Source organism: Barbus barbus, assembly GCF_936440315.1.
Source record: "Barbus barbus genome assembly, chromosome: 22".
NCBI lineage: Eukaryota > Metazoa > Chordata > Actinopteri > Cypriniformes > Cyprinidae > Barbus > Barbus barbus.
The window spans coordinates 6,176,879-6,199,940 of NC_136750.1; the positions used below are offsets into that span (position 1 = coordinate 6,176,879).

At 35.3% G+C, this 23,062-nt stretch overlaps 1 protein-coding gene across 7 annotated transcripts in view; it reads left to right on the plus strand.

Moving 5' to 3' along the window:
* Nucleotides 1-53: 53 nt before the first annotated feature.
* LOC306888430 (rho GTPase-activating protein 42-like) overlaps nucleotides 54-23,062 on the plus strand; it is a 125,340-nt gene continuing 102,331 nt past the window's right edge. For all 7 annotated transcript variants that reach the window (XM_079446723.1, XM_079446725.1, XM_079446724.1 and 4 more), the window contains exon 1: nucleotides 54-383. In XM_079446723.1, the coding sequence (XP_079302849.1) occupies nucleotides 230-383 (154 nt within the window). In that variant the 5' untranslated portion in view covers nucleotides 54-229. The remainder of the gene's footprint in view (nucleotides 384-23,062) is intronic.

Consider the following 23,062-nt stretch of genomic DNA (forward strand, 5'->3'; position numbering starts at 1 on the left):
CGGGTGTTATCTAATGTAACCAGCAGGAGTCTCATGATCTCAAGCTGGCTGCTGCAGAAGTTTGATGAAAGTTCAGAGCGCGGAAGTGAAGAGAAACTTTCGCATGAATCTCTGCAAGAGAGCGACACTTTCCGCGTTTGAGTGTGGATAGGGATGATAAGGATGCGCCAGTGTTTCTGAGGAAATACCGAGTTGTGCTGTTTTGTGAGGCTTTATTTCAGGTCTGATCATGGGGTTGCCGACACTAGAGTTCAGTGACTCTTTTGTGGACAGTCCGGACTTTAGAGAGAGACTCAAATGTCACGAGATCGAGCTGGATCGAACGAACAGCTTCATCAAAGAGCTGATTAAAGATGGACACCAGCTGATCTGCGCGCTCAAAAGTGAGTACACAACAAATCAATACAAAAACACCCGCATCTCTAATATCACCGTTCATGTGGGCTGTAACTCAATACCTAGTGTGCTGTCTACTTAGAAGGCATGTGGTTGCATATGCGTGAGCGCGCGTGGGATGCTCAATGGTGTCTAGGTAGGCGTCTCACTAGATTTGGAGTCAGCCAACATGATGAATAAGAAATATCCGAGTTTGTTTATTCTCCCCAGTGATCACTTATAATAAAACATTCAAAACTTGTACTAGAAATATTACTCTTATTTCCATAAACAGATGTCCCTTTTTTAAAATCCCAAAAAAAAGACACAAATTCACTGATAAAATGACTGTATCTAACCATTAAAACAGCATGAAATGTGGCTGGTTTTGATCACAAACGAAATAATTTTAGCCTCACCTCACTGATCTTTAAATGCTGTATCAAAAAAACAATTTCATTGAACAATGTGATATTTTAATTATTTTAAAACATAATATTTATCTTAACCCTGTTACTGAATGTTGTCCCTTCCATTTAAAATAAAAAGAAGAAATTTACTTAATTTTAAGTTGAATTGCAGCCCTGTTATTTACAGTACAAGCTTGTTACCCAGTTGAGTCGAGCATACTGTAGAACATTTGATTTAAAATTCTATAAGTTTAGTCAGTGTTTATTGCTTTGAACTTAATTTAAATTGAAACAGCACATCTGATATGGACAAACAAGATTCTAGACTCAGTTTGCAGCCGTTTTGTGAACGTGACATATTAACAAACGATATTGCATTATGAATATGCTCGTCTGATCAGATAAGTTAATATACATCCAGTTATTTAATAAGATAGCCTAACTATAAAAATTACAGAATTACAGACTTTTTTTTTTTTTTTTTTTTGCTGGTCAGGGTAGAGAGACAGAAATGTCAGCATTTCTATTTCAGTTCATGTTTGAATGTTTGTGAGATAGTATCTTCTCAGAGTTTATCTGAAGTTCTAAATGGCGAATAGTTTACTGATCAAGGTTACAGATACTTTGAGACTGTTGTGATTCTCAGTGTAGTCTGTCACTAGAGGCCTTGGGTTTATTAGCAGTTTACACTGATTCGTGCTTTTCCTGAAAAAAGAATCATGGTGAAATGCAGGTAATTTGTTTTGTATTCGTTTAGACCTATGCAGGATGCCAACGGTGCTCAGATGGTGTATTTCCAACCTGATTTCATGGAAAAACATAAGTGATTTCATACAACGTGAATTGATTTTTACTAGAAAGTAAGCAGGTCCACTAACCTCACCACCCTAAATAAAATCATAACTGGGATGAAAGCAGATCAAACACATTCGTACAAATCACCCACCAGTTTGCCAAAAAAATACAATAGGAACTGCCATGACATTGTGCTGGTATTTAAAGTGCATTCTTGAAATTTGCAGCTGTGCTTGCATCCATGCATGCTTTTTCAGCTAGTATTTGTCTGCCAAATGCATGAATGTAGATGTACGAACTGTGTGTGGAATGCTGGAATTGTGATTCGAGATGATTGTGGGTAAATACAGTATGAACCCCCTCAAGGTTGCCCCTCTCCCCGGATTATCTGATTCCCGTGCCAAGGCCGTGAACATGCTTTGGCTTCTTTTTGTGTATGTGTGTGTAATTGAGACTTTCAATATTATGTGGAACCGCTGACCTTCAGACATAGAAACAAAAGATAACTTGTGTTCAGTGAATGCCACAATGGGAGAACTGTTTAATTTTGTTAAAGAAATAATTTACCCAACAATGAAAATTCTTTCCTTGTTTAATCACCCATGTCTTTCAAAACTTGTATGACTTTGTTTCTTTTTTCAGTACTGAAGGCTGTGCTGGTCTTTATTCCTGTGCTTTTTACAATGACTGTTTTAAAACTTAAAAACGGACACAAAAGTGCCATAGAAGTAATGTAAGTAATATAAATGCACAGTGTGACTTGTAGATTCCAAGTCCTCTGAAGCCATATGATAACTCATTGTTGAGTCAGAGAGTTTAATGAACTAGCTCAACTGCTAACGGAATAGTTCACCTAATAATGAAGGCTTGCTGAAAATATACTCACTAGTGCTGTCAAACGAGTGATTAATCGCCAGTGTTGGGAGTAACGCGTTACAAAAGTAATGCATTACAGTAACGGATTACTTTTTGATGTAACGCAGTAGTGTAAGGCATTACTAATCAATTTTCAGTTATATTTTACTCGGTACATGTTCAGTAATGCTTTTAGCCCCCAATTTTTTTTATTTTTTATTTAAAGTCGGATCTGACTTTTTTACGTCCCTTGGGCCGGGCTTCGGGGCAATATTAATGTCATAGTTCAGACGCGGGCCGGTCCTCGGGCCTGTTTTAGGCTTCTCCTTATCTTTATATTTTAGACATCCATCAATCATTGATGAAAAAAAATTGCCGCGCTGGTGGAAATAACATGAGTCCGTGCCGCGACTGTCAAGAGCGGCTCGACGGTGTTTAGTGTCCCGCAGCAGCAGCGAGCCGTCAGCACAGCAGAAGAGTTCTGCTTCAAATACTAAAGCTTGCAGTAAAGCCCCAGCAAAAGTAATTACCATGAATGAGTCCGGGGGAAATAGTAAGGATTCACCATCTCCTCGTTAGACGCGCCTTTAGAGAGAAGTGCATCTTCACGGATAACGATTATATTAAAGAATTTTTGTTTTCGTTTTTATTTATTTCGTTAAGCAGTAATTTAAAGCTTTCTTTAGATATATTTATCATGTCTGTGAGGCATGTATTCGCTGTCTTTCGGTTCATTTTTGTGAAGCGCTCCTGTTCACGATAAAAGCACAACGTTTTGTTGATATTGTGAGTGCACACAAATAAAAGTAGACCCTTTACAGTTACGAATGATGTATTACTCTTACATTTATGAGCAAAAATTATGGCATAAGTTGTTTCCATTGAAAAAAAATTCCATTGTCATGTAACGCATTACAATTCTGAGACAGTAATATTGTAAGGTAAGGAATTACTTTTAAATAACAGTAACAAGTAATCTGTAATGTATCACAGTTTGGAAGTAACTTGCACGACACTGTTAAATTTTTTTGTTTACATAATATGTGTGTACTGTGTATTTATTATGTATAATGTATTTATTGTGTATCTTAAGTCGCTGGGGTATATTTGTAGCAATAGCCAAAAATGCATTGTATGGGTCAAAATGATACATTTTTCTTTTATGCTAAAAATCATTAGGATATTAAGTAAAGATCATGTTCCATTAATATATTTTGTAAATTTCCTACTGTAAATATATTAAAACTTAATTTTTGATTGGTAATATGCACTGCTAAGAAATTAATTTGGACAGCTTTAAAGGCAAATTTCTCAGTATTTTGATTTCTTTGGACCCTCAGATTCCAGATTTTCAAATAGTTGTATCTCGGCCAAATATTGTCCTATATCCTCACAAACCACGCATCAATTAAAAGCTTATTTATTCAGGTTTCAGATGATGTATTTTCAGTCGAAAAATTGACCCTTATGACTGGTTTTGTGGTCCAGTGTCACAAATATACACGCATGCATGCATATAATTAAGAAAAATGTTATGTTTATATATAAAAAATATTGAGATATAATATCAATTATATGAATATAAATATATAAATGTAAATATTTTCTAAATGTGTGCGTGTTTATATATACAGGTACATCTAAAAAAAAAAAATTGTAACTTATTTCAAAAAATGAAACTTTGATATATATTTTAGATTCATTACATGTAAAGACATTTCAAAAGTTTTTTTTATTTATTTTTTTATTTTTTTTATTTTGATGATTAGAGCTTACAGCTCATGGAAGTCAAAATCCAGTATCTCAAAATATTAGAATATTTCCTAAGATCAATCAAAAAAAGGAGTTGCAAAACAGAAAAGTTCAAGTTCTTTAAAGTATGTTCACTTATGCCCTCAATACTTTGTCAGGGCTCCTTTAGCACAAACTCCAGCATCAGTGAGGTGTGGCATGGAAGCGATCAGCCTGTGGCTCTGCTGAGGCACTATTGAGTCTTCAGCTCGTCTGTATTGTTGGATCGACTGTTTCTCATCTTTCTCTTGAACATATACCATAGATTCCATATGGGGTTCAGGTCAGGCATGTTGGCTGGCCAATCAAGCACAGTAATATCATGGTCAGCAAAGCACTTGGAAGTGGTTTTGGCAGTGTGTGCAGGTGCTAAAGTCCTGCTGGAAAAGCAAATCAGCATCTTCATAAAGCTTCCCAGCAGATGGAAGCATAAAGTGCTCCAAAATCTCCTGGTAGATGGCTGCATTGACTCTTGGCTTGATAAAACACAATGGATCAACACCAGCAGACGTCACGGCACACCAAATCATTGCTGACTTCGGAAACTCCAGACCTTGATTTCCAAATGAAATGCAAAATTTAAATTTATCTGAAAAGAGGACTTTGGACTACTGAGCAACAGTCCAGATCTATATCTATTTAGCCCAGGTAAGATGCTTCTGACGTTGTTTCTGTTTCAGAAGTGGCTTGGTAGCCCTTTTCCTGAAGACATCTGAGCGTGGTGACTCTTGATGCACTGACTCCAGCTTCAATCCACTCCTTGTGAAGCTTTTCCAAGTGTTTGAATCAGCTTTGCTTGACAGTATTCTCAAGCTTCATCCCTGTTGCTTGTGCACCTTTTCCTACCCAATTTATTCCTTCCAGTCAACTTTGCATTTAATATGCTTTGATACAGCACTCTGTGAACAGCCACAGCTTTCAGTAATGACCCGCTGTGACTTACCCTCTTTGTGGAGGGTGTCAATGATTGTCTTCTGGACCATTGCCAAGTCAGCAGTCTTCCCCATTATTGTGGTTTCAAAGAACAAGAGAGACCCTGAATTTGTACTGTAGGGATGGTCGTTTAATGAAACTCAAATATAAATATTTTAATATATTGAGATACTGGATTTTCACTTTCATGAGCTGTAAGCTCTAATCATCAAAATTAAAACAAAAAAAACTTTTGAAATGTCTTACTTTACATGTTATGAATGTAAAATTTATATGAAAGTTTCACTTTTTGAAATAAGTTACAGAAAAATGCAGTTTTTCACGATATTCAAATTTTTTGAGATGCACCTGTACATACGTAATAAATAGACACAGTATACACGCACATTATGTAAACAAAAAAGACTTTTATTCTGGATTTGATTAATCGCGATTAATCGTTTGACAGCACTAGTACTCACCCTTACAACATCCAAGATGTAGATGAGTTTGTTTCTTCATCTGAACAGATTTGAAGAAATTTAGCGTTCCATTACTTGCTCACCAATGAATCCTCTGCAGTGAATGGGTGCCGTCAGAATGAGAGTCCAAACAACTAATTAAAATATTACAATAATCTACAAGTAATCCACATGACTCCAGTCCATCAATTAATTACTTGTGAAGTAAAAAGCTGCATGTTTATAAGAAACAAATCCATCATTAAGACATTTTACTGTTAAACTTTTGCTTCTAGCCAAAATATGAGTCCATAAACCATAATAAACAATAATAACGCTTCCTCCAGTGAAAAAGTCCATCCCCTGTTGTCCTCTCTCATCAAAATCCATTGACATACTATATTTGTTTAGAATAGTTTTGGACTCTTTTTGCCTTTGAATGGCACTTGATCTGTGTATATTTCTCTCATTCCAATGAGACATGTTTCACTGGAGAAAGCAATCAGTCATAATTCAACTGCATGGAAAAGAGCAAATAAGAAGTATTAAAAATCTACCCTTTTGTGTTCCATGCGAAAACGAAAGTCATGAGGGATTGGAAAATCATGAAGGTGAGTAAATGATGACATGATTTTCACATTCAGATGAACTATTCCATTTAAGTTACTTTTATATTAAAGTTAATTTCATTGACGCTCATAAAATTCCTTTAGCTTACTTCGCATGGCACACAGACAAGACTACCTTGCAGTTTAATACATACAAAAAAAAAATAACATCAGTTTCAAAAATTGTACAAAGACTAATTGTCCTAAAAGGTCTGTTTCAAATAGGTCTATGATCCGCCTCTGTACAGCAAATGTGTTGCTTTTAACCTTGCTTTTTACCCAGCAGGAAACTTTTAAAACTAGCGCTTTTAAAATACTTCCCTTCAGTCAAATGAACCCAAATGAATAATCCTGAGTCTTTCACACTGATGTGTCACCGGGCGGCAGTGCAATTTTGTTCACTTCATTCAATGCTTCAGTGGGGTGCATGTTTTTGGAAAGGTCACATAATCCTGTGGTTAACGGCGGCACATAGTGACTCGGTTAGAATCTGGTGTGATTATTTCCAATCGCTTTTCCTAATGTAATATAATACATTATTTGTGCTTCTTTACCACGTTTCCCCCTCTTTGCAGTGGGACACAAACTGATGTTTTTTTAAAGCAAGAAAATTACAATGTAATTGAAAATATGCAGTTGTTACCTTCTGACCCTTAAATATACTTTATGGGTAGATGATGAAATGTACAATATGGATGTTAGGATATAGTTCCTTATTTATATATATATATATATATATATATATATATATATATATATATATATATATATATATATATATATATATATATATATATATTAGATATCTAACTCCATCCCCAAACCTAAGTATAACCATTTTCAACAGTATACTAAAAAAAAGAAAAAGTCAAAATATATATATACATACTGTTTATTATTATTATTAAACATATAAAGACAAGCATAACATAGACCAGTTTAATAAAAAAAAAAATCCAAAAATGGTTAAAAGCAGTACCAAAGTAATCCAAATTATGTAAAATCATTGTAATAACATTTTTTGAGGCAGCAAATTTTAAAATGTTGGATTTAAAAGGTGGTAAACAAAGATCGCTGAATAAAGATTTGAAATAAAAATTAATTCTGAATGTTTGTTTTACAGTGCACAATGAAAAAAAAAAGTTTATGATCATGTTATGGTACATTTGTGGTGTACTTTAGGGATATTTCTTCACAGCATATTCAGCTTTTTTTAATCATTTTTTATTAACAGCATATTCAGAAAACTTATTAAATAATTAATACGTAATGGATATATGATTACATAAATTTTATTCATTTTGAAGTTTTAAAGTGGTCTTGTTTAAGATGATATAATTTGGCACCAGAAGTAACAGAACAGAATGAAATGTTATAATTTCAAATATACTAAATGTACCAGCTGCTCATTTTTTTTATAAATGCAATCAAAAGCATAACCGATTAATTCTTTGAATTAGATATTCATAGATTAAATAAGAATTTGTAAATGTTTATCTCAAAAGTTGTTTAAATGTAAATTATTTATGCTTCAGATGCTGTCAATACATTAATATTTTATGTTTTAGTGTCTATGCAAATGTAGGTGAATGTATGTATAGTACAACCACATTTTACATAAAATACATACAAATACTCTGTGGCATAAGTTGAATACTAGACACTGTTTCTGGCTAGTTTTTGGTTTTTTTTTGCTTTTGCATTGTTTTTAATACATTTACATTACATTTAGTCATTTGGCAGACGCTTTTATCCAAAGCGACTTACAATTGGGGAATACAAAAAGCGATTCATCTTGAAGAGGCAATCAGACAGAGGAAGTGCTCGTAACACCAAGTCTTAGTCATTGTTTAAATAAGTACAAGCTAGTAAGGGAGGGAGAGAAAGAGAGGGAAAGAGTGTTTTTTTTTTGTGAGTTTAGGATGAAGTCAAGTAGTGCCGAAAGAGATGAGTTTTCAGTTGTTGCTTGAAGATTGCCAGGGATCCGGCGTTCCGGATAGGGGTGGGAAGATTATTCCACCAGCCTGGAATGGTGAACGAGAATGTTCTGGAGAGTGATTTTGAGCCTCTCTGTGATGGTACCACAAGGCGTCGTAATAGTAAGTGGAAGTAGGAGGGTGCTGAGCCTGTGGTAGTTCTGTATGCAAGCATCGGTGTCTTGAACTTGATGCGAGCTGCCACTGGTAGCCAGTGCAAGAAGATGAAGAGAGGTGTGACATGCGCTCTTTTGGGCTCGTTGAAGATCAGTCGTGCCACTGCATTCTGAATAATTTGTAGAGGTTTGATTGTGTTTGATGGCAGACCAGCCAGAAGAGCATTGCAGTAGTCCAGTCTAGAAACGACAAGGGCCTGGAAAGGAAGTTGTGCAACATGCTCTGTCAGAAAGGGCCTGATGCAGAAACATGCATGCTGACAGTATGTCACACTTGAGTCACAATTGTGATTATTTTTTTAGAGCTTAGTCTGTAGACTGTTAACTTTGGTGTCCTTACCATTCATACTCAAATATGCAGTTCACTTGATTAATGCATGTTATTCATTTAAGTGTTAGTGTTGATCAGTGCACATGTGAATCCAAACAAGAATTGTTTATATTGTATATAATAGAAACTAGCCATCATACATTGCAGCTGATATGTAACAAACCAGTCTAGCTCTGCTTCAGAGTTTCTCACCCAGCAATGGAAGTTTGAAACGAACCACGTCTCTTCTGCAAACATGATTAGTCTTATCTAATTTTGCAGCAGAGTCTGTCAAGGTAATTAAGGGGAGCTCAAGCTGAAGAGACTACTTACTGCCCTAATGGGTTAGAGGTGCTGCCTGATCAAAAGGCCCTTTGCTTTATGAAGGTGATTAGTGATCTTCAGCACTGAGTAAGAAGGATGACAGGGTTGGATTTCTGTCCACATTAAAATAATGATGTCTATGTAACTGCTATACAATTGCTCCTCATCTCTGAGTGAACTATTTAGGAAGAAGTATTGTGCATTGAAAGAAAAATCACCAGCCTATAAGAATTTAGGCTCCAATTTGTGTTTTCTGACTGCTTCCTTGATCTTGTATGTGCAGTGGTCGTGTGATCTGTTGACTAGCATAGTTTAAAATCCTAGTTTAAATACTATTTATAGTTCCTGGTGTTTTATAAAACAGGCTGTGTGACTTTGAGGAATAATGTGCGAATAATATAGTTCAAAATGTGCATTGGTATGAAGGTTCAAGGTACTTTATTTAAATAAAAAACACCTCTTTCGGTATTGCTCACGTGTAGTGATAATCTCTCAGTGTGTCAAGGTTGCTGACCCCTGTGGTAAAGGAATGCGAATGTCTAGGTTAGTTCAGATCCATTTATAGTGTCTGTGAGATTGTCGATTACCATAGAAAATAATGTTTACTTGTCTCAGAAAAATTGCTTTCGGTAATGGATGTACAATGGAGATTACAGGTCACGGCACTCAGAAGGCTTTATAGAACTCCAAAAATGCATAAATCCTGCACACTACACAAGCTTGCAGCATTACAACATATTTTTTAGAAATGTTTTAGTCAATCAGCCTTCCAAAGGTTTACAAAACATGCTAAAATATCAGCAAATTTAAAACAAATCATTAACAGTAATTACATCTGTTAATAATAACAAATCACACCTATAAGTATGCTAATTTGATGTAATACGTTTTAAGCATTGTGTATTTACCTAGCAATTGATAAAATTATTGACTATATTTTAAGACAAATTGTTATTGTTTTTCAGTTTTGTACAAGGTAAAGCAACAGTTTTTCAATAACAGAAGAATGTGTAAAAGTATGGTGCCTGAAGTAAAAAGTGCCTCTTTTGGGGCTAAAGGCACAATAATTAACATGATGATAAACAACTGGCTGATTTTCCATTTGTTGACACAACATGGTAAGATGGTACAACCCGAATTCCGGAAATGTTGGGACGTTTTTTAAATTTGAATAAATAACTAAAAGACTTTCAAATCACATGAGCCAATATTCTATTCAAAATAGAACATAGAGAACATAACAAATGTTTAAACTGAAAAATTTTACACTTATCCACTAAATGAGCTCATTTCAAATTTGATGCCTGCTACAGGTCTCAAAAAAGTTGGCATGGGGGCAACAAAGGGTTGAAAAAGCAATACATTTTGAAAAGATTCAGCTGGGAGAACATCTAGCAACTAATTAAGTTAATTGACATCAGGTCTGTAACATGATTAGCTATAAAAGGGATGTCTTAGAGTGGCAGAGTCTCTTAGAAGTAAAGATGGGCAGAGGCTCTCAAATCTGTGAAAGAGTGCATAAAAAGATTGTGGAATACTTTAAAAACAACGTTCCGCTTTGCAAATCTCATCATCTACAATGCATAACATCATCAAAAGATTCAGAGAAACTGGAGAAATCTCTGTGCGTAAGGGACAAGGCCGAAGACCTTTGTTGGATGCCTGTGGTCTTTAGGCCCTGAGATGACACTGCATCACTCATCGGTACGATTCTGTCACTGACATTACTAAATGGCCCAGAAATGCGTCCAGAAACCACTGTCGGTAAACACAATCCGCCGTGCCATTTGCAGATGCCAACTAAAGCTCTATCATGCAAAAAGGAAGCCATATGTGAACATGGTCCAGAAGCGCCGTCGTGACCTGTGGGCCAAGGCTCATTTAAAATGGACTGTTTCAAAGTGGAAAAGTGTTCTATGGTCAGACGAGTCCAAATTTGACATTCTTGTTGGAAATCACGAACGCCATGTCCTCCGGGCTAAACAGGAGGGAAAACTTAGTGTGTTATCACTAGGATGAGAGTTGCTGAAATCGCGTTTGGTCTCGTACTGTATCGTGTATCTTGTCAGTGTGTGCACTTGCTTGGCCATTTGTAGTTGATAAACAGGAAAGTGGGTTCAAGCGCCAGCAGAAGGCAGTGTAATGGAAGTGGTCTTTAAGAGAAGCAGTCTATCAGCGGAAGTTTAAAATCAGCTCGTAAGTGTATTTACTTGTCTCAGTGTTTAGCGCATTTGCCGTTGCTAGGAAACGCTTATTTTGTTTACTAGGATGAGAGTTGCTGAAATCGCGTTTGGTCTCGTACTGTATCGTGTATCTTGTCAGTGTGTGCACTTGCTTGGCCATTTGTAGTTGATAAACAGGAAAGTGGGTCCAGCTGAATTGAAATGATCATTTGTTAGATTGGTATAATAAAGGTTATTATACCGCGGCAGCGGTCGCGGCAGTCGTCGTGTGAAGCCCTCTTAGTGTGAAGACCAAAGAGTGTAAAGACCATCGACTCTACCGTGCGACTCCACCGGGCAGGGACACCGCCAAGGGATAGTAGTAGCTTTTTATTTAATTTTTTCACTGATATGTTTATTATTGAAATGTTGTTGTTATATGCATGTGTTAATTTTATTTAATTTCTTTATTTTCTTAAATATGTGGGTAGATAGTATTTATAGAGTTGTAACTTTTTAGTTTTAGTTACTTTTTCTTATTTGTAAGTCGCTTTGGACAAAAGCGTCTGCTAAATGACAAAAGTAAAAGTAAAGTAAAGTAAGTTATCAGCGTTCAGTTCAAAAGCCTGCATGACTGATAGTATGGGGGTGCATAAGTGCATACGGTATGGGCAGCTTGCATGTTTTGGAAGGCACTATGAATGCTGGAAGGTGTATATAAAGGTTTTAGAGCAACAAATGCTCCCCTCCAGATGACGTCTATTTCAGGGAAGGCCTTGTGTATTTCAGCAAGACTATGCAATATCACATACTGCAGCTATTACAACAGCATGGCTTCATAGTAGAAGACTCCAGGTGCTAAATTGGCCTGCCTGCAGTGCCGATCTTTCACCTATAGAGAACATTTGGCGCATCATTAAACGAAAAATACGTCAAAGACGACCACAAACTCTTCAGCAGCTGGAAACCTATATCAGGCAAGAATGGGACCAAATTCCAACACCAAAACTCCAGAAACTCATAACCTTGATGCTCAGATGTCTTCAAACTGTTTTGGCGGTAGTTTGCCCAGTTCAACATGTTGAATCGGTGCCAGGGCCTTCGGTGAGAATGAGAACTCTGATTGGATGTTCATTTTAGCAAACGAGTCAGTGCCCGAGAATTAAACTTAAAAGTGATGAAAACGAGCAAGAAAATGAAGGCGGCACAGACAGAAGGCTTTTCTAATGTTACGTGATCTTTCCCAAGCATTCCCAGGGCTCGCAAAATCGCTATCCCGACGTCCCGGGGCTATTGTGTTTTCCAGTCGGGCTACCAAAATGTATCACTGCCCTTCCCGACGGGCTACCTTAAATACAGGGCTCCCACGCGACCGCGCTCTTCTTCCACCGCGGCCGCTCAAAAGAAATAATGTGCCTCGCGCACACAAAAATGAGTTGGGAAGCCATTTGATTGAATGCCGCCAGTAAAAGGAAAAGAATAGCAATGCTCGGGCAAACCGCTATAGTGCTGATGTCACGACAGAGTTAGAACCGGTGAATGCGGTTTACAGGTTTCATAGAAAGAGAACGATATGCACCAAATGAGTCGCTGTAGAAACTGAATACTTCAATGGTTGCTCAACACGAGAGCCAACGCAAACGCAATGACATGTGAAATAAAACGTCCTCATGTATTAATGAAGAGTGGCTTGATTAAGTGCGGTAAAAAAACTCAAACATGTAAAGTCACACACAAGAGTATTGTACAAACTGTACTTCATAACGATGTTTAGACAGCTATAGAAGAATTAATGTTCATGTTTTTTTATATTTAAATTACAGATCTCAGCTTAAGTTTTGCTTCAGTTTCTATTCTATTCTATTCTATTCTATTCTATTCTATTCTATTCTATTCTATTCTATTCTATTCTATTCTATTCTATTAGTTTAAATAGTTTGTTTTGATAATATATGTTAGGCCTGTATTATAGACTCAAAAACAAGATCAGTTATTTATTGGGTTTTTGACTTTGAGTCTCTTGCTCATCAAGGCTGTATTAATTTAAAAAATACAGAAAAAAACTGTGATAGTTAAATATTATTGCAATTTCTAATATTGGTTTCCTATTTTAATACCTATACTTTAAAATAGCATTTATTTCTGTGATCAAAGCTGAATATTCAGCATCATTACTCCAGTCTTCAGTGTCCCATGATCCTTCAGAAACTATTCTAATATGCTGATTTATTATCAGTGTTGAAACTGTTGTGCTGCTTAATATTTTTTTGGAACCTGCTACTTTTTCTTTGATTCTTTGATTTAATAAAAAGTTTAAAAGAACAGCATTTATTAAAAATATAAATATTTTCTAACAATAGAAGTCTTTGCTATCAATGTTATTAATTTAACACATCCTTTCTGAATAAAGCTTATTTAACTTTCTTTAAACTTTTTTTTTTTTAAAGTATCTTTAAAAAAGAAAGAAAAAAAATTATGACCCCAAAATTTTGAACAGTTTATATTGTAACAAACAAAATCTCTATTTTGACTAAACACTGTTCTTTTTAACTTTTTATTTTTTTTAAATATCACAGGTCCCAAAAAATACTGTATAAAAAATAAAAAAGCAGTACAACTGTTTCCAACATTGATTAAAAATCAGTACATTAGAATGACTTCTAAAGGATCATGTGACTCTGAAAATACTGCTTTGCTTCACAGGATTTAATTAAATTTTAAAGTATATTAAAATAGAAAACACTTATTTTAAATTGCAATAATATTTCACAATATTATTTAGTGAAGTAATATTCAGTATTTTTTATCAAATAGATACAGCCTTGATGAGCATAAGAAACTTGTTTAAAAAACTTTATTGATCCAAACTTTTGAACTGCAGTGTATTGTACAGTAAAAATGTTTTCTCAGGTAACCTAAAATGTACATCATTTAGTTACATCAAGGGTCAAATCAAATGTAAATACCACATTAAAGTTAAAAGTTACACACTTGATTTGTGTGCGTGCTGTACAGGTCTGGTATAAAGAATACGTTTGCTCAGGTGCCCGAAATGTCCACCCAATAGAGAAAAGTTTTGCTCAGCAAGAAAACAAATTAGAGGGAACATTGCTCCCACGGGTCCTTAAATTTGATACAACTAAATTGAAGAGTCTTTAAGGCCTTAGACAGTTTTAAATACGTTAAATGGTATAATAAATAATTTTTCAAATTGCCTTAAATAGATTTTTAAGAATTCTACAGATACCTTGTAAATAGTAAAATAAAACTATTTCCTTGATATTCGTTGATATTTGTGTATTGAACATGTTTTTGATTGACATTTATGGTCTTTATTTTATTTGGGCTAGTTAAATTAATTTATTTTCGAGCTACCAAAATCTGAAGAGTACCTGCCCGAAGGGCTACCAGGGATTTATAAATTTTGCGAGCCCTGATTCCAATATGCAAATATTTTCATAACAACATGAGCAGCTTAAAAAGAAGAAAGTTAATGACGTAACTGATATTCAAAATGCTAAGCAAGCGCTGCTTGGTTTACATTTTGTATATATGCGTAAATTGTTTAAATCCTTGTTTCGGTTTCTCCTTTTGAATGACGAATATATACTATTGATAGCTGCTGATGTAGACCGTTAATTCCTCTCAAGCAGGCATAGAACACACGTGTTAGTTTGCAGTTGGCTGTGTGTTTAAGTACAGCTTTTTGGTCCAGACGCTGCTGACGCGAGGTGACACCATCAGCACCAACTAAAAACTGAAAACCTTTTATGTGTTTTGGCCATTCATTGACACAACAATGGTGTTTTTAGGGCCTGAAAACGCAAAACTTTGAAAACCGGTTTCAAAGTGCAAGTTTTTGAAAATATGCCATTATTGTCTCCATGTAAACTATGAAAATGCAAATTTGTGAAAACGGGGATGTCATGCACAAACGTACAACATGTTCAGTCTATATGCGAATGTGCACAGGCAAATAGTATCGCCAACTACTGGCCTGGCATGCATAATACAAGTGTTTAATTTTGTGGATCTGTGTGAAGGGGAGCATTTTGACAAAGTTATCGTCTGTTCGTTAAAACTTCAAAAATGCAAAGAACCTTTTACATTTTTAGTACAATCGTTGTCATGCTAACTAAATATGTTAAAAATGTAATTTTGATAAAATGTAATTATTTTTGTCATTTATTACTGTAGTTTAAGAAACCACTTTTAGGAGCAACATTGCAGACATAGAAAACGTCAAGTCCACATTGTGGCATTGATAAGTGACATTTGTGCTCCACCTGCTCTCGCAAAGAACAAGCCGCCAGTGCACTAAATTTGAAAGCATTTCTCTTCCTCTATCCTTGCATTAGTAAGGTCTCTGTTTGGATTTCACTAGTCTTCTGGGAGTGGTGTGTTTATGTGAGTAAGTGCAATGCTCCAGGGGCTTTGCCACAGGAAATGCGCTGTAAACAATGTTTGGTAGGCTTGTCCTTTCCTCCCACACTGATAACTTTCCTCATTGACAGTACAGCAAGTGTGTGCCTGAGTCTGTGTTAGTTTGCAGCGCTCGCAAAATTTCTAAATCCCTGGTAGCCCTTCGGCCAGGTACTCTTCAGATTTTGGTAGCCCGAAAATTAATTTAACTAGCCCAAATAAAATAAAGACCATAAACATTTATCAAAAACATTTTCAATGCACAAATATCAAGGAAAGAGTTTTATTTTACTATTTACAAGGTATTTTCAGAATTCTTAAAAATCAATTTAAGGCAATTTGAAAAATGATTTCTTATAACATTTAAAACTGTCTAAGGCCTTAAAAACTCTTCAATTTAATTGTATCAAATTTTCTTGCTGAGAAATGATGTTCATTTTAGGTTACCTGAGAAAACATTTTTACTGTACAATAAATTTTTTTATTTTATTTAATTTTATTTATATATATATATATATATATATATATATATATATATATATATATATATATATATATATATATATATATATATATACTGTATTTTTTTGGGACCTGTGATATTTAAAAAAAGTTAAAAAGAACAGTGTTTAGTCAAAATAGAGATTTTTTGTTACAATATAAACTATTCAAAAGTTTGGGGTCAGACGTTTTTTCTTTCTTTTTTAAAGATACTTTAAAAAAGTTTAAAGAAAGTTAAATAAGCTTTATTCAGCAAGAATGTGTTAAATGGCTACAATTGATAGTAAAGACTTCTATTGTTAGAAAATATTTCTATTTTGAATAAATGCTGTTCTTTAAAAAATTTTATTAATCAAAGAATGAAAGAAAAAGTAACATGTTCCAAAAAAATTATTAAGCAGCACAGCAGTTTCAACACTGATAATAATTCAGCATATTAGAATAGTTTCTGAAGGATCATGGGACACTGAAGACTGGAGTAATGATGCTGAATATTCAGCTTTGATCACAGAAATAAATGCTAATCTAAGTGACATTCAGCCAAGTATGGTGACCCATACTCAGAATTCGTGCTCTGCATTTAACCCATCCAACGTGCACACACATAGCAGTGAACACACACACACCGTGAACACACACCCGGAGCAGTGGGCAGCCATTTTATGCTGCAGCGCCCGGGGAGCAGTTGGGGGTTCGGTGCCTTGCTCAAGGGCACCTCAGTCGTGGTATTGAGGGTGGAGAGAGCGCTGGACATTCACTCCCCCCACCTACAATCCCTGCCGGCCCGAGACTCGAACCCGCAACCTTCGGATCACAAGTCCGACTCTCTAACCATTAGGCCACGACTTCCCCAGTTATGAAGTACAGTTTGTAAAATACACTTGTGTGTGACTTTACATGTTTGAGTTTTGTTACAGTTCTTTGCCCATCCTCCGCTATTTCCAGCACTTAATCAAGCCACTCTTCTTTAATATATGAGGACGTTTTTACACTGTGAAAGGTTCTAATTCTTTGAGGCTCTAAGAAACAAGTTACACAGTTTCCACTGTGTTATAAAATGTTTCACTAACCATTCCATCTACAGTATAACAATGTCAGCGTGAATACGGCTCTGACCTTTATAGATTCACTCCCAAGAGCTGTTGTCTGATATGACCTGGAGTCTTGGATGAGAGAAACTAAAACATCATTTAACATCTCAAGTGTTGCTAAATGAACATATCTGGATGGTATTTTAACAGATTTTCCAAACCAGTGTTTCACTGTTTATGTTATGCTCATTATAGATAGGCTACTGTAATATAGTACATATTACTTGCTGCATTGGTTTATTGTTGTTACCTTGTTTTGAACTAAAAATAAAAACTTTATATTTGTTTTGGTCGTTAATTTACATGACAGCAGCATTTTGGGAGCTTGACAATGCAACCTTTTGAAAATGGGTTTCAAAATGCAAATTTTTGAAAACTACCATTATAATCTACTGTAAACTACCAAAAAACAAATTTCTGAAAATGGTGGTGTCGTACGCATTCATTCTATAGGAATGCGAATGTGAGTAGGCGCATAGTGTTTCTTTACAAAGTGACATCGCCATCTACTGGCCTGGCATGCGTAATACAGCATTTTTAGTCGTTTTCACTGATCTGTGTGAAGGGGATCATTTTGACAACGATGTTGTCTGTGCGCAAAACTTTTATTTTAAACAATTGTAGTCATTTAAGTTCATGCTAAAACTAAAACCATAAAAAACGTTCATTACTTGAAATAAAATAAACATCAACTGAAATAAAATAAAATATAAATAACACAAAATTATTTTATTGCAGCTATAGTTGCCAAGGCAGCATTTCTCATTTTTGTTTAGTTTAATTTGAAGTACTAAAATAACTAAAGCTAAAAACTAAAACGTAAAAGTTTTTCACACTGATAACAATAAGAAATGTTGCTTGAGCAGAAAATCAACATAGATTTTTAAATCATCATGTGACACCGATGACTGGAGTAATGATGCTGAAAATGCACCACAGTAATAAATTGACTTTTAAAATATATTTGAAAATTGTCAAAATATTACTGCTTTTGCAGTATTTTTAATTAAAGCAATGCAACCTAGTTGAGCATAAGACTTTTTTCAGAAACACAAAACAAATTACTTTTAATTATTCTAAACTTAATACCATGTATATAGACATTTAAAAAATTACAAAAACAAACAAGAGAAACTATACAACAAAAAAGATACAAAAATAAAATAAATAAAATAAAATAGAAAACAAACAAAAATAAATAATAATAACAAAAACATGGTACTAAAATAAGCAACTTTTATAAATAAACTTTTTGCCCCTTTGGCTGGTGACTTATTGTGTATTAGAACTCCTTGCAGCAGACAGAAAAACACATCTATTTACACAGCAATCAGTGTTTAGCTACAGTATTTGTTGCAGAAATATGTTTGCAAAAAAAGAAAAAAAAAAAACATCTTTAGCCTGCTGGTTGTATAACCTTGATCAAAGCCTTGTTTTATCCTTTCAGGTTTTATATCAGGGAAAAACAAAAAATCAAAACCAAGCCTATTTATATTTTTTGATCCATGTTCCTAGTCTTACTGTGCATTATTCATCAGGGCAACAGTTGTCTTTGTAATATTTTATCAAAATGTAATTACATGCTCTGCCTTTGGAACTACTTTCCTTTTCAAATGACTAGGAATCACTTTTACTTTTAAGTCACATTTTTCAACCACTTAGCCCCATTCTGATATATGACGACCACAGTTTATCTTGTAGAATATCCTGGTTCCTTTTTAAATGTATCACATTGTTGAAAGTACAGTTTCAATGTATTAAATAAAGATACGGTGAGTTACAGAACTGAAAACTTCTTCCTCGGTCCAAACAAAACATTAACTGAAACTCGGCTGAACTTCCTGAACTAGGTACAGTTATACATCAGTATATCTTGATTATTTTTCTCAAGATGTTGCATTGTTTTTTCAGGCTCTTCTATATACTTTAATCTATTTATTTATTACAGTGTAACTATACATTTAAGTACAGAGTGATATTAATTAACTACATGTACTAGTACTTACTATATGGTTAGGGTTAGGATTATGGTTTGGCTTATTACTTGCATGTAATTATACGTAGTTTATTGTTATGAATAGTAAGTACATGTAATGTGTAACAAGAAAATAAAGTGGTACCAGAGTAAGAGTAATGTCTAAAACTGCTGTTTCTCAGGTCTTTACTACAATCTGCCAACTTGAAGAAGTTATTACATAAATGTATTACTATTGTACAGTAGAATGTACTCATTGTATTGTTTTATTTCATTCATTTTTTTTATTTACTCAGTCAACCTCTGTTGTGAAGCACTTGGTTTGCCAAGAAGTACAATGAAACTTGTTACATTGTCACTTGATTACTTATTTGAAAAGTTTAATTGCATAAAACCTATTACCTGATCCTAAATTCATTGTTGATTGTTTTATGAATTTGTCACAGTGTAATTGCAGACTTTTCAAAGAGGCTACTGGACAAGATAGCAAAGTAAACACTTTCTCATTTCACATGCAAATAGAGCATTTAAATAAAAGCTTTTAAGGCATAGCCATAACGAACCTGCCTGTTTAATTCTAAGCCTTAGTGGAAGGGAAGATGGTTACGAAAAATTCTGTTGTTTGTTGCAAGAAATCCTAGTATTATCATTGGACCTTCACTAGCAGTATCTCCCAGTGGCCTGTATTCCATCTTACTGTATTATATTGTCTTACATCTTTCAAAACTCGTGCCAAGATCTGAAGATATACATTACTGTATAATTGATCATTTATCCAGATGAATTCTCAGATGTAACTGAACTCCATTCAGCTTAATGCATATAACAATGATCTTTAAATAATCCCTACAGATGTTAATACTTGATATGTTGTGCTAAACAGAAGTATTTCCCTTTGCTCAGCAGAAAGGAGCAGTTTGCACTAAACTATATGCTCTTTGCTGCTAATTAAAAGTGACGCTGTTTGATGTAATCTGAACGAGGTGCATTTGTTTGTTCTACTGGATGGCTGTTTGGTTTTGTTTATGCAATATATTTCAGGCATTGTTTTTCTTTTTGTGTATCTAGTGCATCAAAGCTAACACCTGGTTTTGTCATTCTGTCTTTCCTCTTGTAGACGTGGCATGATTGCCATTTGAGATGCATGTCACTTTGCTTTTGCTGTAAGAGGCTTGTTTGTAAGGTTCTCATGTCTGACAGCTAGTATTTCCATCTGAATGAGGCTGATAATGGAGGTCTTGTCTTGCCACTGCAACCGGTTTTTTTTATTGGCAGAAATCTTTTTGGCTGGTTGTGTTTGTGTTACCTTAACCTCTCTTTAATGATGCAACTTTTAAGTTTGGTAAATGTGTCAGAATTTTAATACATTTTTGACTTGGCATGTGGAAGAAATTTGTCAGTGTGTTGACACCTCACTTCAGATTGCCAGAAACGTCTAATTAAGACTCCACTGGAAATACTGATAGACTTTACACACTCACCCACGGGCACAGAGACAGAGAAATACAACCTAAAGGTTCATATAAGACACATTACAAGTCAGAATACTAGAACAGAACAGAGAATAAAAAAAGTGAATGTTCAGTAAGAGGTTACACTTTTTTTTTTCTTCTAGAATAAATAGGCCTCTACTACTGCAAGAATGAAAAATAGGCCTACTTGCAAAGTGTGCCAAAAATATTTTCTTTTTTAATAAAATGCTATGTTTGAATAACTATTAATTGTGCGAGTCATATAAAGTGCATGGGAGTCTAGACTGAATGATTTCAAAAGAGCGTGGTGTTAGAACGATTCCAAGGGTCCGGCGTAAGAGGGGGCCCCCCGAGGGGGGAACGCGATTTCAAATGAGGGGGACAAGGACACCTTTTCTTTTTTTTTTCTTTTTTTTTTTTACATGGTGAGCTCAGAACACTATTTCTACCAAGGGGGAAGAGAACGTGATTTCTCCCGCAACCCACCAGCGTCCACAACCAACCCTCCTCCACACACCCCCTTGGACGTGATTTTTGCTGACGTGAGCCCGAGTAAATATGCTCTTCAGGGGGCCCACATACCATAGCGGCACCCATGCATCCAGCACACCAGTGATCTCCTCCAAATAGTTTGCAAACTGAAAAAAATAAAATAAAAAAAATCATCTATGTAGGCTATGCTATACATTCTGTGCAAAAATGGTCTAAAATAGATATTGTATTCTAAAACCTGGCCACCATAATAAGGTACTGGAACTTATGTAAATCATATTATATTTATATCTCATTACAAGTCCAAAAATGCATATTTAACATAGCAAAGTCAGAATTATTGTGCCGTCTGTTTGATGTGCATGCACATGCCAACGTTCGTTTAGAGACAACTGTGAAGTTTAAAGGAGTAGCTCTCTCTGGTTTATATTTCTGATGCGCGTTGTCCATGAAAATGGCTGGTGAAAGTTTTCCATGCATTAATTATTAATCAAATTTGTTGCTGATAATTTTCATTAAAGGAATAGTTCGCACAAAAATTAAAATTCACCCTCAGGCCATCCATGAGTTTTTTTCTTCACAGAACAGATTTGAAGAAATGGTCCCTCTGCAGTGAATCAGGATAAGAGTTAAGAAGTTTTTTGGAGGAAGCATTATTATGGATTATGGATTTGTATTTTGGCCAGACGTGACGGTTTAAAGTTAAAACGCCTTAATGAAGTGTTTGTTTCTTACAAGCAATTAATGTTGTAATTGATGGACTTGAGTTGTGGATATACTTGTAGAATATTGTGATGTTTTTATCAGCACTCTCATTCTGACGGCACCCATTCACTGCAGAGAATGCATTGGTGAGAATGTGACATGATGCTAAATTTCTCCTAATCTGTCCTGATGAAGAAACATCTCATCTACATCTTGGATTGCCTGAGGGTTGGTAAATTTTCTGGAAATTTCCATTTTTGGGTGAACTGTTCTTTTAACAATCCACATGATTTGATCTAAGTCACCTTGAAAAGTGCAAACATTTAACACATAGATTGTAAAATATATAGGCTATAGGTGTCAAAAGTAGCACCGACTTAGTTCCAAGCCGATACTTTTAAACTGCTGTGGGCCCTATGAGATAGATCTGATGAGCTATTATTAAGCAAAAGCCTTCTATCAGGTCTTAAAGAAGTCACCTGGCCATGTAAATTTAAAGATCAAATATTTATTACCCCTCTCCGTGTCTTTTTTTTTGAGTTTCAAGCACATGCAGTGTCGTTTAGGTTGAGATACAACAGGCCTGACTGGGGGATCGGTGCTCAGAGAGGTGCTGACTGGAGGAGTGCCAGGCCTGATTTTCTCCAGCTGACACATGGGCACCCCCGCTGAGAGTCTGATGAGCGATTGTCATCGTTACCTGGAGCAAGACTCATCCACTTTCGATCCCCTCTGAGTGGAATCAAAGGACAGGGAACTCCTAAGGTTCGATGAGAGAACAATCCCTTGCTTCTTGTTAAGCTGGAGGTAGACGAGGGCCTCTTTGATGGGCTGCTCTCATGGCAAATCAGTATGGTCTTCCTGTCAAGAGCATCTGATTGGGTATCAGAGGAATACAAGTTCTCTCCGAGATGTTCCGTAGTATATTACCTGTCAGTCTTCAAAAGAACATTTTAATTTGGCGGTTCTGTTTCATGACTTTTACCCGAACAAAGGAAACATTAATGGTCCCTTCACGTGTGTGACAGTCTGTTATGGATAAATAAATGGTGTAAGTGGTCCTGCTGGCGTCCTCAACTTTTTCCAAGAGCTGTGGAATTTGTCAGATAGACTAATATGTCTGTTTTTGACATGTAAAGTCATTTCAGAAATGCATCCACAAGCATTTAGGAATGCAACACACATACTGTATTACGCAGAAGAAAAAAAGGCAAAAGAAAGGCAACACATTATTTTTAATGTTTTAAAT